This window comes from Ovis aries, chromosome 5 (genome assembly GCF_016772045.2).
Source record: "Ovis aries strain OAR_USU_Benz2616 breed Rambouillet chromosome 5, ARS-UI_Ramb_v3.0, whole genome shotgun sequence".
NCBI lineage: Eukaryota > Metazoa > Chordata > Mammalia > Artiodactyla > Bovidae > Ovis > Ovis aries.
Window position 1 is genome coordinate 40,352,902 of NC_056058.1, and position 17,768 is coordinate 40,370,669.

Below are 17,768 nucleotides of genomic sequence, written 5' to 3' on the forward strand. Positions count from 1 at the left end.
TTCTTCCCTTTCGCCCCTCCCTCTCATGCTCTCCTGCTAACCAGGTTACGTCTGGATTCCTCAACGCTCATCTCCGCCTGGCCTCCGGTTTCCGTACAAAATGGTGTCTCACGGCGCTGACTCTCACCTTACATTGCCTCCAGCCCATCCTCTACCACTGATAAATGAAACTGAAATATGGGAGGGTTGTGCCGAGAAAAACTACGGAGGATAATGAAAGTCGAGGGACCCTGGTGAGTAGGGAAAGGTTGGAAATAAAACAGAGATTAGACAATTGCCTCAAAAAGAGTGGTTGCCATCTTGCTTTACGGCGCCGGGTTCTTGCTGCACCCAAAGCCGTTTCCGGCCTCGCCCAGGAAGTCGAAAGTGGGCTTGTGGGCGTCCGGCAGTGGTGGCGCTTGTCTGAGTCCGGCTTCCTCGGACTGCGCTCCGCGGAAGAAGGGTGGTTTTTTCAGAAATGAATCCCCTTATTCAAGAGAAGCCCGTGGTTCCCTTAGTTAGTAACAAAGTCTAAATGGCAGCTCTGATATGTAAATCTCTTGCCGGCGTCCTTCCCCTGGCTCCCTCGCTGCACTTCGCCATCACCTCCCCGAGCCAGGCTCTGTCCCACTGAACGTCGTTGCAGTGGTATCGCCGATTAATCCATGAGCACTGATTAGTAGTTTAGTTATCTGAATTCAGTGCTCTCGTGCACTCTGTTCAGAAGCCCACGAGGAAGAGGAGTTTGTTACATGGTTTTGTGTATCAGTGAAAGGACCTGACCTAACGTCACCACTTCAAGTGTCACCAGGAGAGACCTGCAAGGAAGGCTTCAGGTTGGAAGGTTTACTTTTACTAAAGATTTAACGTCCTCTGAGGTGAAGAAGGCAAATTGGCTGAATTTTCCTTCTTCCCTTGTGCACCCCTCCCTCCATCCCCTCCCCCCATGAACAACCATGTTAAAAAAAATTTTTTTTAAGTAGACCCAGATATATTTTTTAAGTAATTTAAAAGTGATTTTCTTCCCCCAAAATTGGAAATATTAGTTTTTAAATTCCAGAATTGACTTTTCTGCAGTGAATCAGTGAGACCCTAAGTAGCAATTCTAATCTGATAGATAATAATGTCTCATATCATACTCCTTTTTGTTATTAAGGTGCCATACAAAAACCATGAAAATTACATACAGAAATCAGAAATTATTAATTGTCTGCTAGTTTCTTTAATTTTGTAAAACTGGAGTTTCACTGTAATAATTCAGTTTTACCTACCATCTTCTGTGTGTACTATCCTGAATTTTCTGAACCTTTCCTATTCAGCACTGATATAATATCTATAATCTTTATATCTTGTCCCACAAATTCTTTTCCCTATGTGTTCATTCCTGAACAGTCATGAGTTTCAAGTCGTCATATATCTCTTGGGTTTGGTGGGAAAACACTTTGAACACACATAGTACCCAGACTGCCCCTAGATCACATCCTGAAGTTCAGGTGCATCCCTGATGTCTCCACTGGCCTACCCTTGGGTTAACTCTCACTCACTGGGAGAAAAAGTGATATCATCATGTATACGTGCATGGTAAGTCACCTCTGACTCTTTGCTACCCTGTGGACCATAGCCCACCAGTCTCCTCAGTCAGTGGAATTCTCCAGGCAAGAATACTGGAGTGGATTGTCATGCCCTTCTCCAGAGGATCTTCCCAATCCAGGTATCGAACCAACCTCTCGTCTCCTACTTTGGCAGGCAGGTTCTTTACCCCTAGTGCCACCTGGGAAGCCCCTAATTGTGTATGGATTGTAGTGTAATCTGCAGAAGTTTTTCTGCTAGGTTTGGATAATGTTTCAGGTGGGAAGAGGTTAGGGAGCACTGTGCACGCTTGTTTTATTGAGGCCAGTATAAACATTATAAGTTAATTTTTTTTTTTAGCAGCACTATCCAGTAGACCTACCTGCAGTGATGGAAATATTTTATATAAGCTCTGTGCCATATGTAAGCCACTGAGCATTTGAAATGGACCTAGTATTATTAAGTAAGTGCACTTTTAAGTTTAATTTAAATAGCTGTGTGTAGCTATTGATTCCATTATTGGATAGCACCGTTCTAGAGCATGCCTCTCCTATGTAATCTTTTCCAGGCAGGTAGTGAACCTCTAACAAAACAAATGTCTCTCAGTCTCCACTCTCATTTGTCTCATCTCTATTTCCTCACCTCTTGTTTACTTCTGTAGTCTGACTTCTGCTCCTGCCACAGAAATATCAGGGATAAGCTCTGAGTATCACCAAGTGACTGACGTCTGACAATGGGTTGTTACTTCTCTCTCACTCTTCTTTAGCTTCTGAGTCACCCTTGTCCTCAGTTTCCTCTTTTTCTCTGACCTATTGGTTAATTCCTTTGTATAGTATGTTTACTCAGTGTCTGCTGCATGCCAGGACTTTATTTGTATATAGCTTATAGTCTGTGGTGTCACTTAATAAATTGGTGATATTCACACTAATCAACTCAGAAGTATGTTTTACTTTGCAACTTGGTATACATATATGTATGTACATATATTCATAACAAAAGTTTCAAAAGAATTTCAATTTTCAAAAGAAGATTTTTGTTTGCGGCTGCAATACGTCTTTGTTGCTGTGCGTAGGCTTTCTCTGGTTTCGGCAAGAGGGGGCTACTCTTCCTTGGATTATGCAGGCTTCTCATTTCAGTGGCTTCTCTTGTTGCGGCGCGTGGGCTCTGGGTGCACGGGCTTCAGTAGTTGCATCATGCCCAGTTCAGTAGTTGTGGCACAGGGGCCCAGTTGCCCCGTGGCGTATGGAATCTTCTTAGACCAGGATTCAAATCCATGTGCCCTTCATTTGCAGGTAGACTTACAACCACTGGACTACCAAGGAAGGCCCAGGAAAAGGTCTTTACTTAATATGCAAAGCACATTAATATTTGTTTTACTGTTTTTTTAAATGCTGGTGGAGACCTATTCTGTTAATTTCATGAGCCACTCACAGTTTGAAAATCCTGCCCTAAATGTGAGTTCTTCCCAGGCCCTGATACTAGCCTCTGACCTTCTTCTGTAGCCTAATTTCTCTGAAAGCCCTCACCCAAGTATATGGCTCTGACTCTACCCATGGCTACTGCTCCTTCCTTGCAACTCTGTCTCTACCTAGCATCCCCACAGATCAGAATCTGAGATCCAGCCGCTTCTCAGACCAATGGCCAGTCCATGGCTGCCTCTCACTCATTGCACACAAGTCTGATGCCATCCCCTTTTCCCAAATCCTGCTGCTTCTCCTATATTTAGTTGGCTGGTGAATAATTTTAATCATCAACCTGTTTACTCCAAACCTATATTACATCCTAAATGAATCCCGCTGTCTTCACTCAGCATCACATTAAGTATCTCAGTATCTGAAGGAGAGACACCTCCTCTCCATTTCATTGCCATTGCTTCAGCTTAGAACCTTCTTACCTCCCATATAGATAATATACTCAAGGATCTTCTAAATTAACTCTATAGAAGAGAATTTGGAGCAATGATAACTAATTTCTGTATCCACGCTGTTCGGTATAGTAGCCACTAGCCAGGTAAGGGGTGCTTGAGAACTTAAAATGTGGCCAGTGCAACTGAGGAACTGAAATTTTAATTTAAATTTCGATAGCCATATGTGATTAGTGACTAATACATTGGACAGCACAATTTCAATGTTCTCCCCATTACAAGTGTACCCCCTTCCAGTCCCGGACACAAATAACTAACCCCTGTTGTCTAATGAATGAAATATGAAAGTCATATAAAGATGTTAGTAACACAACCAATTACTAGGTAGTATCAAAAGTCATCTCTTTCTCAATGAAATAAAAGTTTTCTCATTAATTACTTTTAATTTCTTCAAATACTATTACCTTCATGTTTAAAAACTACCCTTTTTTAGTTTATTTTTTTCACCAATAGAAACTACCTTCTATGTTGATTTTTTTCTTACTATAAGTCAAATATTTAATAAATAACACCATCAATTGCTAATTGATGTGTAGTGATAGAAAGCAGATCAGTAGTTGCCTAGGGGAGTGGTGGATTACAAAGTGGCACACAGAAACCTGTGGGTAGTGGATGTGTTCTCTATCTTGATTGTTGTGACGATATAATTTGTGTATACGTATGTCAGAAGTTTTCAAACCATACATTTCAGTATCTGAAATTTTGTATGTCAATTATAAAGCTGTTTTTTTTTAATCTGGCTAAATACTTGCTGCTCTTAGAAATACATAGTGTAGAGTCCACTAATACAGATGGATAAAAGGCAGAGCCTTTGCTCAAATCCCAGAATTATTTCTACCCTTGTTAAATCTACTGGGTCTTCCAGAAGTAAATTCTTTTCCCTGACTTGCTCATATAATTTGACAATAAAAACAGCAAACACTTATGCAATGTTTATCTTGTACCAGGCACCAAGTTCTGAGTAGTTTATATCTATTCATTTGATCCTCTTGACAACCAACTGAGGTATATTGCACCTCCATTTTTATAATTGAGGGACTAGAGGTTAAATAACTTGATTGAGTTTAGCAGAGAGTTGGAGAGAACAGATTGGAAATGCAGGTTGGAACAGATAGAAAAGGGCATTAACGTCATATCAGGAGAGTAAATTTTATGTAATGATTAATGGAAACCTTTGACAGTTTTTTATTAGGAGTATGACACAGCCAGAGATTATTTTAGGGAAATTCACCTAGCAGTTCACAGCCATATTCCCCAGTGCTTAGAACACCACTTGGCATAGGGTAGGCCCTCCATAAATATTTTGAATATTTATGGAACCATGTTCAGAGTTGTCCCATTTGTTGATATAAATTTGTAGGGAAAGACAAACATTTGGATTCAATATTTTCAAACTGACAAATAATCATTTGTCATAACATCATTGACATAACATCATTCTTGACCTTCTAACTTTCTCTCACTACACTCATTATTACAGTTCCAATTATCATTTCCATCTATAATGACTCCCATAAGAAACAAAAATATACCTTCCTGTATTTCCCTTCATTGTTTGAGTTCTTCCCTCCATCGCTACACAAAAGAAAATTATGTAATCCAACTCTTTCATATGACAGTGTGTCAAACCTGTGCACAGCCATCATGCACAGGTTTCTCTTTTCCAGGTTGAATAGTCTCAGCCCATTCAATCACGTATCGTATCTGTCACCATCTTAGTTACCCCTCTGGAACTGACCAGTGTCACTTAAACACATGACATCAATACTGACCAGTGAGTCCAGAAATATCCCAATTAGTTCATTTCCATGGCTTGAAAAGCTTTGGAATTATCCTCAGATGGTAAAGAATCTGTCTGCCTTGCAGGAGACCTGGGTTCAATCCATGGGTGGGGAAGATCCCCTGGGGGAGAGCATGGCAACCCACTCCAGTTTCTTGCATGGAGAATCCCGTGGACGGAGGATCCTGGTAGACCACAGCCCGTGGACTCACAGAGTCAGACACAAATGAAGTGACTTAGCACAGCACACAGTCATCCTCAACACAGTGCTACCTTAAAATGTATGGTACCTTACATCGGGCACATTTTTCATTTCTGCATCCGCCTCCTCTGTTGCTTCTGGTTCAGGTTGTCATCACCCTAGGCCTGTGTCTGTTTTCCACTTCCTTGCCTCCTGCTGCCAGACATGTACTCCCTATTCCATGCTGCTCTACATGTATCAGCAGACATTCATTGAGTATTTGTGATGAGCAGGCCCTGTGCTCATGCTTCAGGGCATATTTTTCAGGGGAAAGCCTTTCTCTTAACTATGGGAAAGAAGGGCATTCCAGCATAGGCATCTCCAGGTTTATGGAGATGGCATTTGGCTAAACTTTTAAAAATGGGTGGAATTCAAAGCAGAGTTGAATAGCATTCCAAAACCACCAGAACCTAGGGGGAGATGCATGGAATAGATTCTTCGTATCTTTCCAAAAGAACCAACCTTGCTGACACTTGATCTCAGACTTCTAGACTCCAGAACTGTGAGAAAAAAATTTTCTGTTGCTTAAACCAGTCGGTTTGTAGCACTTTGTTACAACTACCCTAGAAAACTAATACAAGTCCCAAACTAGAAATAACCCAAATGTTAATCAACTGTATTTAGTGGAACAGGTAAATAAATATGGTATAGGTATACCATGGAATACTATACAGCAACAAAAGTGAACTAACTATAACCACACTTAACAATATGAATAAACCTTACATGTAAAGTTAAGCAAAATGAATTAGATTCCAAAAGAGCACCTATAATATGATTCTATGTATCAATGAAAAGTGAAAGTGTTAGTTGCTCGGTTGTGCAGGACTCTTTGCAACCCTATGGACTGTAGGCCACCTGGCTTCTCTGTCCATGGAATTCTCCAGGAAAGAATACTGGAAGATTCCCTTCTCCAGGGGATCTTTCCCACCCGGGGAAGACCCCACCTAGGTCTCCTACACTGCAGGCATATTTTTACTGTCTGAGCCACCAGGGAGTCAAAACTAATTTATGTTGTCAGAATTATGGTTACTCTTTACATGGGAGGAGAGACGAAAAGTGAGCCAAAGGGTTTTGGGGGATTCTGGAAATATTCCATTTTTCTTTTTATTTTGAAATATTCCATTTCTTAATACAAATGCTGGTTGCCTGGGTTTATTCAGTTGTTAACAAGCAATGGGAAGGGCTTGAAGGATCTAAGTGTATACAAACGACCACACAACTGCACTTATCTCACACACTAACAAAGTAATCCTCAAAATTCTCCAAGCCAGGCTTCAACAGTATGTGAACCAAGAAATTCCAGATGTTCAAGCTGGATTTAGAAAAGGCAGAGGAACCAGAGATCAAATTGCCAACATTCACTGGATCATAGAGAAAACAAAGACATTACAGAAAAACATCTGCTTTATTGACTACACCAAAGCCTTTGACTGTGTGGATCATTAACAAACTGTGGAAAATTCTTCAAGAGATGAGAATACCAGACTTACCTGCCTCCTGAGAAATCTATGTGCAGGTCAAGAAGCAACAGTTAGAACCAGATATGGAACAATGGACTGGTTTCAAATTGGGAAAGGAGTACATCAAGCCTGTATGTTGTCTCCCTGTCTGTTTAACTTACATGCGGAGTGCGTCATGTGAAATTCTGAGCTGGATGAAGCACAAGCTGGAATCAAGATCTCCAGGATCAATAACCACAGATAAGCAGATGACACCACCCTTATGGTAGAAAGCGAAGAACTAAAGAACCTCTTGATGAAAGTGAAAGAGGAGAATGAAAAAGTTGGCTTAAAATTCAACATTCAAAAAACTAAGATCATGGCATCCAGTCCCATCACTTCATGGCAAATAGATGGGGAAACAATGGATAATGTGACAGACTATTTTCTTGGATTCCAAAATCACTGCAGATGGTGACTGCAGCCATGAAATTAAAAGATGCTTGCTCCTTGGAAGAAAAGCTATGACAAACCTAGACAGCATATTAAAAAGTAGAGACGTTACTTTGCCGACAAATGTCCATCTAGTCAAAGCTATGGTTTTTCCAGTAGTCATGTATGGATGTGAGTTGGACTATAAAGAAAGCTGAGCACTGAAGAATTGATGCTTTTGAACTGGTGTTGGAGAAGACTGTTGAGAGTCCCTTGGACTGCAGGGAGATCAAACCAGTCAATCCTCAAGGAAATCAGTCCTGAATATTCATTGGAGGGACTGATGCTAAAGCTTCAATACTTTGGCCACCTGATGCTAAGAACTGACTCATTGGGAAAGACCCTGATGCTGGGAAAGATTGAAGGCAGGAGGAGAAGCAGACGACAGAAGATGAAATGGTTGGATGGCATCACCGAGGGAATCGGCATGAGTTTGAGCAAGCTCCAGGAGTTGGTGATAAACAGGGAAACCTGGCGTGCTGCAGTCCATGGCGTCGCAAAGAGTCGGACACGACTAAGCGACTGCACTGAGCAGAGGAGAGGGGCAGAAGCTCTGGATGGGTGACAAGATATGCGGCACTAAAGTGACGGTGAAAGGAAGATTAGAACTGGTGAAGAATGATCCTGAGTGGCATCATCCGGAGCCTGATAGGCAGCCCTGAGGGCAGACGATCACATTGCCAAATGCGTTTCTGGAAAACAACATTAACAGCACATCTCAGTGGAACAAGACATTGAACGGAGAGCTCAGCCAGTATGCTTTTGTAGAGACAACTGGAAAGCCGACTAGCAGTACCCCCCAATATTGGTAGTGCAATCTTGGACGGGTCATCAATTCCTTGGCAGGGCTATGGTGAGGATTAAGATGACAGGTATCAAGTGTGGCCTCTTTGTAAGAAGTCACTAGCTTACTGCCGGGACTTTCGGACGGGTGGCCCCCAAGGTCACTCCACCCCGGGACACCCCTAGCCAGGCTGCGTCACCTGCGGGGATATCTTTCTGCGTCCACGCCTGCCCCTGTGAACCGCAGAAACACAAAAGCACACACCAGGCCTTCGCCACTAGGCCCTGAGGCTGTGCACGGGGCTCAGAGCCTTTTGATTGGGCGGGAAGAGACCCGGGGGTGGGAGGAGGCAGGGATTGGTTGAGCCCAGGAAGAAGGTGGGGCCTTGACATCGGAGGGAGGCGGGCCAGGAGTCTCCTGAGGCTCTGTCTATTGGTCCCGCCCCCTTACTGGAATTCCGCCCCGTGCAGGTAAGGCCGACCGTTAGTGGAGCCGTCTTACGTCTCGTAGTTTTCCCAGCAACCGGTGACGCACCGGCGTGAGGCAGGCCACTGGCCAACCCGGGAGAGCGGGGCTGGAGCGTGATCCTCAATCCCGAGGCACCTCCCAGTTCCCCCAACTAGGCCGCCCCGCGCTCCTTCCCTCCCTTCCCCGCCCCAGTCCCGCAGTCCGGGAGGCGGGGGTCAGCGACCCAGCTGAGTGGGAGCCGCGCGGTGTCCGAGGAGCCAGTCGGCGACCGGTGAGGGGACCAAGGGGCGGGAGGGAGGGTTAGCGTGGGGCAGCGATCCCCAATTGTCGCCCGGCTTTTTCCCTCAGCTTCGCGCGGCCAGCGTCAGCCGCCGTGAAGAACGCCTCCCTAGCAACTAGTGACGCAGAGGCCCAGCGGAGCAAGGGATTGGCCGGCCCGCGTCCGCTGCTGCCGCGCGGCCTGCTCCTCCCAGGCCTTGCCCTCCGTCTGTCCTCGCCAGTCTTCCCGCTGTGACCTTCGTTGCTGGAGGCCCCAAGACGCAAATATCACCAGGCTGAGTCCGAATAAAAGGGCAGCGGCAGCCTCCAGGTCCCGACCATATTAAACGCTCCTTACTCTACACTACGTTTTTGGTGCCCTGTCTTGCCCTTCGCGTGGGCTGGCGCCTAAGGCAAAGAGTTGAGGTGGGCCCAGGGATGGGAAATTTCGTCCAAGGAGAATCTGACCAGCAACTCATGACGAAAACTAACTGAGGCGCCCGGGATTGGCTGCGCTGCGGAGGGGGGCCCGTGAAGGTGACCTGCTCAGGTGCGGCGTTCCTCATTCCTCGAATAGTTGTTCTCAGCTCCCGTTAAGTACTAGACACAAAGCCTTAAAATGAGTAATCAACGTCACTACTTACTCTAAACCCACGGTGTTTGTCGAGGGTCTGCGAAAGCCCCACGCTTCTCTAATCCCATTAAGTAGGGTTCTTTGCGGGGGTTGGGGGCAGTCGGGGAGGGGGAGAATTTGAAAGATTTTGCAGAACGTTTAGGATGTTTAGGAGGTAGGAGTCAAACCCCTTTTTCAGAGTTCTTCAAAACTGTCCTGGGAAGAGTAAATCCTAAAAACTCAGCAACTGCCGCTCTCAGACTTTACACCTACCTCTTTTCATAGGAGACGTTATAATAGTTTCCTCTACTGAGTTTTCTCAGGCAGGAGTGTTAGGCACACGACTCCCCTGTCCAAGGTCACACAGCCAGCCATGGAAGACCCAGAACTTGGATACTTGCCTCTCTAGTTCCCCTACAAAGGTTGCAGTTTCCACTTAGTAAACCAAGGCAGAGTATTTGCAGTGTATGCAGTGGATAGGGCTAAGGAGGATAAGATGACTAAAGAGAGGCACTCTCCTCCAGGAACCTAATGCTTGAAAGAATAGCATTCCAGACTAATACATCATTTTTAAAAAGCATTAGATGCCTTATGTGTGCCCAACTTCTTGCTAGGCCCAGGAAGAATGCAAACCACCTTATAGTCCTTCCCTCATCCCGCTTCTGGGCTCCTCTGGCTCTTCTGAGCTGTAGTCTTGCCCGTGTGTCAAAGGAACATAGAGAATAAACTATACTGCTATGTTCTCTCCCTGTCAACATACATACCTTCTCCACACTTCCCAGATTTCACAGAAAAAAATCTTTGTGAAAAAAAAATTTGCAAAAGAATCTGCTTGGATCATGATCAGGCTTGGGCAGTTGAGGGGAATGGAGAACTGTCGTTTGTTTCCACCAATTCTTTAAATATGTCAGACTGGATCTGAAGCTGGAAGAGACAAGGTCTTTTAAAATACTGGACCATGTTTCTATTAAGGGAAAGAGGAAAGTGAGGAGTGGCCACTCTGCTGCTCTGGATTTCATACCCCATCCTCACTTAGAAAAGAGACCGAAACCTTTCCTAGTGGACTGGGAATCACTGTTTAATGTTACTTTCACTGATTATTCAAAATAAAGCCAAGGAGGGGGCTGGAGGAGTGGAGGTGCTCAGTAGGGTTTCTGCGGAGGGATTATTGGGGCAGAGCACTGAATGAAGAAGGGAAAGGCTTTCAGGCAGAAAGACCTACCAGTGGAAAAGACCCAAATTAGGCTCCAGAGGGCAAGGGAAACTTTTCCATCCATCCAGTTCCTCCCCCCTCCTCCTCCCAGCCGTAAAAAGTGTATCATTTGCTTCATAATGGATGTAAAATTTCATCTGCCTCTAGGGGTATTTCAGAGTCCTTGAGACTATACTGTCATTAAGGCTGGGGCAACAGAACAGACTTTAGGGCTGGAACTAGGGTAGGGTTTAAGTATATAGAGAGAGGCCAGCGAAGAATCTTCTCTCCCATATGCAGCTACCACTCTCCAAACCACTTCTAAGGCCAACAGTTTCCTTTCTCATTACCAGGATTGCAAAGAATTGAATGCAAAGCACAAGTGAGCCCCAGTCCCATGGCAGCCTGTGAGGTCACCAGGGACTTCTGATCTGCTACTATCAACTGGCCGGGGCCAGAAGGGTTGGAGACTATCAGGGAGAATCAGACAGGTCTCCTGGCCTGCCATCCCTTTCCTGTCCCTGGACCCACTTGCCGCCTGAGGGGCTCTAGAAAAGCTCGCACCGCAGGGGAACCTTAGGTCACACAGGGGTGCCCAGTAGTACCCAGCTCAAAGGACTGGTGGGAGGAGGAAAGTGGCACATAGATAGGAACTTACATATGAGAGCCATTCCATAATGATGCTAGTAACAACTAGGAGAGTAGCAGTGATAGGCTTTGCACTAGTCACAACCCCAAGTCCCAAACAGATCTACATGGCACTATAGATATTCACTTTCCCGAAGAGCAGTTGGACCCTCTGGAGGGTGTGGCCAGAACCCTACCTCTTAGGAGAAGAGAAGAATGTCCAGCTTCTCTGGTTCTAAGGGTCCAAGAAGTTAGTGACCTTTCCATGCAGTCCCTCCAGGGACTGTGAAGTGGGGTAGCCTCCCTTTGTATGTGTTCCAAGCCATTTGGCCACATTTGTAATCATCACTTGTCTTAAAAACAGGTGAAATAAATTATAAAATATATTTCATTATTTCATTTAACCCAATACATCTAAAATTTTATTTCAACATACAGTCAGTATTAAATATTATTCATGAGATATTTTGCATTATTTTTCATACTAAGTCTTTGAAGTTAGGAGTGTACTTGGCCCTTATAGCACATCTCATTTGGAACCAACCATATTTCAAGTTTCAGTTGCCACATGTCACTTGTGGCACAGCTGAGGCAGCCCTGAAACCCACATCTGCATCCAACTCTGGCTTAAAGATGGAGAAATTTTGAGATGATCACTCACCTCTTCACAATGCCCCAGAAATGTTGGCCTGGCAGAAAAGAGAACCAGGGAGGAAAATCTTTATTTTGACTGAACAGTACAACTCAGAAGAAAAAGAGCTACACTTCTCTCACAGAAGATTGTTAGTAAATGTACTAAATCCTGATTTAGTCCAACAATCATGTGAACCATTAGATATGACATGAAATGCTGGCAATATCTATTAAGAAACAACTACATTTTGTGGTAAACGAAACTCAAATTTATTGTAGTTAAGTTTTGCCATTAGCTTATCTTCTTAGTACTTGTCTTATATTAGTTACATATAATAAATCTGTAAGTATTAAATGCTTAAAAGCTACTAAAATTGAACAACTAGGATTTTTCATAAATTCACACATAATTACCCCCTTCCCTCTTTAAAGTTTCACTTGTCCCCAAAGTCAAAGAAATTTGGTGGTATAATACTTCAAAACTCATCAGGAAAATGATGGTTAGGACAGTCTGGAAATTGTTCTGTTGGCAGAGTAATACTTTTTTTTTTTTTTTTTTTCAGATTTTCTTCCAGGCATAGACCCTTTCCTTCAAGGGCAAGCTCCAGTATGGGGTAAGGTGAACAGAAGTGAAACTTGAAGGATACACCATGACACTCAAGCACCAAACCTGCACCCTAGACCAGGGTCTCTTATTCCGTGTCTGTAATGGGGCAAAATGGTATCTTTGTTTATGTCATTTATGTGTGTGTGTTTATGTCTGTGCATTTGTCTTACCTTCCTTGGACATGTACCCTTGAAATCGGTAGCCTGGTAGAGGGTTTGATCCCAGAAATTTGGCCTGAGAGGTGCCAGGGTCTCCAGAGACACTCAGGTGAGGGGGAACACTCACTAGGACATAAGCCCTGCTTTCCTTGGCATTTGGGATCAACCACTGACCCTTGAGAGGTTTTAGTCACATGAGAGCAAACATTCCTTTGATTTTGACTGGTTAGAATCAGCAACCCAAGCAAGTGTCTGGACTGAAAACTCCTTCTGGAGAACCAAGAGACTCTCTCTAAAATCTGTTCTCAGGTCTGCAGAGGTCTCTTGCTCCTAATTACAGATTTTTTTTAAAACTCTTTGAATAAGACGACCAGGATTTAAAATATTCCAGTGCATCCCTCCCCCACCCCATCTCCTAAAACAAGTATGGGCTGGGGCAAGTTGAGGGGATGTCGTAGATGAAACATAATTTAGAATGTAAATAAATGCTGAAGGTGAGTGAGTGGTCTGTGATACTCTTCTTGTTAAATTTTTTATACTTGAAAATATCCGTTTAAAAAATACCTCTCTTCCAGGAAATGTTCCCCTCTTCTCTCTTCCTGCATCTGTCCTCTCTGCTCAGTTTAAAATCACATTGTCCCTCTTATTTTACCCCTCTTGCAGGGCACAGCACACCCTGCTCCAGAGGCACAGAGAGAGAACATCCTACATCAGCCACTCCTGCCCAATAGTACGGACGGGAGCAGACGCTTCAGAGCCCACTCCTGCAGGTCTGTAGCTTTAAAGGCTTTTTTAAATTGAGTCCATTTGCATCCAGAAGATTAGAACCCTATCTGTGGGGTGTTTTAACCACAGCTCTGGAAATTTAGAGTTGCCATCTGCTAATAAGAAAATGACTGATGACTGTTGTTTACTTCCTATCGCTGATCTGTTGGGTGACATGGCTGTAATTGATAGTGACTATACCTGTCTCCCATGTCCCACTGAACTGAACTGAACTGGGGACAGAGCCATGGGTCTTGAGGCAGGCAGTGGTAAGGCCAGCCAAGTTAGGAGAGCAACTCCATGTGTGCTTTAGATAGAGGGCACAGGAAGATCTGTGCACAAATGCTGATCGTGCTCATGGACAGCCATCTGGGCCAACTTGTCAGAAGGATTCAGGGATACCATTTGAGATAAACAGAATAGCAGAGCAGATTTCATCCCCATAAAGGGGCTTCTTTGCTACTTCAGGTTCTCAGATCCTTGGAGCTGGGGTAATGAGGAAAGTCTGCAGAATGTTTGCAAACAACTTGGATGCCCTGAGAATTAGAAAGGATTTTCCTTCTTCCTTCCTCGCCCTCCCTAGAAATTTGAAAGGCACTTCAATAATGGGCTACTCTTGTGGCTCAGCTGGTAAAGAATCTGCCTGCAATGTGGAGGACCTGGGTTCGATCCCTGGGTTGGGAAGATCCCCTGGAGAAGGGAAAAGCTACACACTCCAGTATTGTGGCCTGGAGAATTCCATGGACTACAGTCCATGGAGTCTCAAAGAGTCGTACACGACTGAGTGACTTTCACTTCACTTTCTTTAATAATACCATAAACTTTTGATAATATTCTTTTACCCCTTTCCTGGGTCCTGAGTTGCTTTGCTTTCTCAAGGTTAGGCCAGGGAACTTGGAGACTGTGCCCTGGTGTGGAGTGACTGCTTATTAGGTGCTATCCAAAGCCAAGGAGCAATACTTCAGTTTTCTCAAATACCTTCCCTTGCTCAGGTCCCAGCCATTCCTGAGCCTGTTGCCTGGGCTGCTGCTGCTTGAGGGGGTTATGCTTCACCAATTTCAGTGTAGGCCTGGCTCAGTTCACATTGGTTACTCAGGAAACCCTGAGTCTTTGGAAGGCTTTGATTGGTTTAGGCCTAGGGGACTTCTCATTGCCCTTGGTCATTTCCTAGTGCATCACCAGGGCCAGGATCCCTGGTCTAAGGCTATAAAACAAGCTGGACATGCTTCCTCCTCTTCTGAGCACTGTACTGGAGGCAAACTTCCCTCTAAGTCCCTCCTGCCCTTCCTAGTGGCACAAGGACACACCCCTCCCTGGCCTATATTTCTCAGGCTCCCATGGTTTTGCCTCCTCTCTTGGAGAATGGAACTGAGGAGATGACCTAACTGAGGGAAAACAGGGAGCCTGTGCTTGACCCTCCATTCCCCAAGGTGTAGCTGTCATAGATGTTGCTGGAGCTCACAGTGACCTTCTCTCTGCAGGGCTCATGGTACATGGTAAACCTAGCTGCAGCCCACCTCTGAAACAGCCGCAGCACCTGCCATGAGAAAAGGAACCCTGGAATCTACAGACCAATTTTCCAGGCCTCTCTCCCTTCCCTTTGCTACTGTTCCCTTTCTATGCCTTAAAAATAACTCAGATGGAGAAGGTGGACTCCAGACTGTGAGTGGCACTCTGCACCCTGAGGGCTCCAGACCTGGCCCTCACCATGTTCGCTGCCTCAGAGGTGGCAGCAGGCAGGCCTTATGGGTGCAGTGAGTGTGGCAAGAGCTTCCGCTACAGTTCAGTGCTGCTGCGGCATGAGCGCGTCCACAGTGGTGACAGCAGCTTCCGCTGCCTAGAGTGTGGCGAGCGATGCGCAGAGGCCTCAGACCTCCGTGCACATAGACGCGCTCACGCGGGCCAGACGCTCTACATCTGCAGTGAGTGTGGCCAGAGCTTCCGCCACAGCGGCCGCCTTGACCTGCACCAGAGCGTACACAGGCGGCGCATCCGCTCCTGCCGCTGCCGAGTTTGTGGTGGATGCTTTCCACACCTCCCGGCTCTGCTGCTGCACCGGCGCCGCTGGCACCCTCCTGAGAGGCCCCAACGCTGTCCGCTGTGCGCTCGAGCCTTCCGCCAGAGCGCGCTGCGCTTCCACCTGGCACGGGCGCACCCATGGGGAACACCTACCGTGCCCGCTGACACACTCCACCGCTGCACACAGTGCTCGCGGGCTTTCCGCAGCAGCGCTGGACTTCGGAGCCATTTGCGTGTCCACGCAGCCAGGAGCCCCAGTGACTCCATACCTCTGCAGCCAGGTGCTCCGGACACACACCAGTGTGGTGTGTGTGGCAAGAGCTTTGGCAAGAGTTCCACGCTAACGCGACACCTGCAGACGCACTCGGGTGAGAAGCCTTTCAAATGCCCGGAGTGTGGCAAGGGCTTCTTGGAGAGCGCTACACTGGTGCGCCATCAGCGCACACACACGGGCGAGAAGCCTTATGCCTGCGGCGACTGCGGGCGACGCTTCAGTGAGAGCTCCACGCTGCTGCGCCATCGGCGCAGCCATCAGGGAGAGCGGCCACATGCCTGTGCCACATGTGGCAAGGGCTTTGGGCAGCGCTCAGACCTGGTGGTGCACCAGCGCATCCACACAGGCGAGAGGCCCTTCCCATGTACTGAGTGCGGCCGCTGCTTCAGCGACCGCTCAGACCTCACAAAGCACAGGCGCACACACACAGGTGAGAAACCCTACCGCTGTGAGTTGTGCGGCAAGTGCTTCACATGCATCTCCAACCTCAATGTGCACCGGCGCAACCATGCTGGCCACAAGCCCCACAAGTGCCCTGAGTGCGGCAAGGCCTTCAGTGTGGGCTCCAAGCTGGCACTACACCGCAAGACGCACCTGGGCGAGCGGCCAGCGGAATGTGCGGAGTGCGGCAAATGTTTCAGCCACAGCCGCTCCCTGTCACAGCACCAGCGAGCTCACAGGCGTGCTCGTGCCTCCACTGCTGCTGCTGCCGCTGCCACTCAGCCCAAGGCAGGCACTGCGCTCATAGTTGCTGGGCAAGCAGGACAGGAAAAGCCAGGGCTTTTTTTGTCTCAGTTGAGAGAGACTTGTTGAGACTTCTCTGGACTGGGCTAGAGGAGCACTCATACAATGCCACAGGGACGGTGGGACAACTCGCAGACGGAGGTCTGTGGAAAGACAGCATGGCCTATCACCTTTCTCCATCTCTCTCGGTAGGACTTCACCTGGCTTCTCGCTGCGCCCCTACACCTGCGTCCCTTCTCAGCTCTTTGCCTGTTCTCAGCCCTTCCTCCTTCCCCTCTGAGGTGCAGGTGCAGGACCCCATGCGTAGAACAGCATCCAAGTATTGGTGTGTCGCATCCCTGCTGCTGTGCTCTCAGGTCTTCTCTTATTCCATCTCCTTTTTGCAGCCTGAGTCCCCTCTACCTTTTCTTTCTGGTACTTTTGGTATCCTGTCTCTTCAGGTAATGACTGTAGATGTGGCTAGAGTCACATCCTACCAGCCTTGTGGTCTTCTTGCCTCTTCCTGTCACTTGGCTGTTAGTCTCTTGCTGCTTTTTCCCTCAGCTTCTGAGAGATGGGAAATTTGCAGAGAAACGGTGGGAGAACTCACTTTTCTGAACGATATCTCCACATCAGAAGAACTCAGAGACGTGCTTCACAGCATGTAAAGGTGGGCATGAGGCCTCAGCATGGCTGCCCACCTGTCTCATGGGACAGACCTGTTGGTATACAGATCAGGGTGCTTCTCAGGGTAGTGTTCTCCAAGTAGGGGACAACAGCCTGGGACCTGAGTCAAGACCACATGGGTCCACAAAGCTGGGCACTACCAAGTGGAATAAGAATGCTATGTACAAATCACACTTGGAACCATGGGAAAACAGCTCCATAGAGGCCATAGTGCAGGGTTGAAAATTCCCTGGAATTGGCCTTTTTTCTTGCAGGTGGTGAAATAAAGAATTGTTTGAGTTCTAGATGCCAAGAGCTCCCTTTGTTAAACTTGAGGCTGCTGTATTCACAGACACCAAGAGTCACCCAAGGAACAGGCCCTTTCAAAAATCAAGGTCTCTGGTCCCTTGCCAGGCTACCTCAGCAACCTTGGATGTATAGCCCCCTCATTTTTGCACTGGAAGGCAAGACTCTTCAGGGGCCCCTATACATCTGGTTGTCTTGGTTAACAAAGAATACAAATGTGGCCCAGAATCACATACCGCTAATCCTTC

At 46.5% G+C, this 17,768-nt stretch overlaps 1 protein-coding gene across 10 annotated transcripts; it reads left to right on the forward strand.

Moving 5' to 3' along the window:
• Nucleotides 1–12: 12 nt before the first annotated feature.
• Nucleotides 13–17,519, forward strand: ZNF672 (zinc finger protein 672). Of its 10 annotated transcripts, none has more exons than XM_042250422.2 (4): nt 13–233; nt 12,566–12,616; nt 13,431–13,537; nt 15,014–17,519. In XM_042250422.2, the coding sequence occupies exon 4, from the start codon at nt 15,241–15,243 to the stop codon at nt 16,636–16,638; it is 1,398 nt and encodes a 465-aa protein (XP_042106356.1). In that variant the 5' UTR covers nt 13–233; nt 12,566–12,616; nt 13,431–13,537; nt 15,014–15,240; the 3' UTR covers nt 16,639–17,519. The 10 variants fall into 10 exon arrangements, with proteins under 10 accessions (XP_042106356.1, XP_012033779.1, XP_042106355.1 ...); XM_012178389.5 differs by lacking the exon at nt 13–233 and adding an exon at nt 366–8,681; XM_042250421.1 differs by lacking the exon at nt 13–233 and adding an exon at nt 366–815.
• Nucleotides 17,520–17,768: the final 249 nt, after the last annotated feature.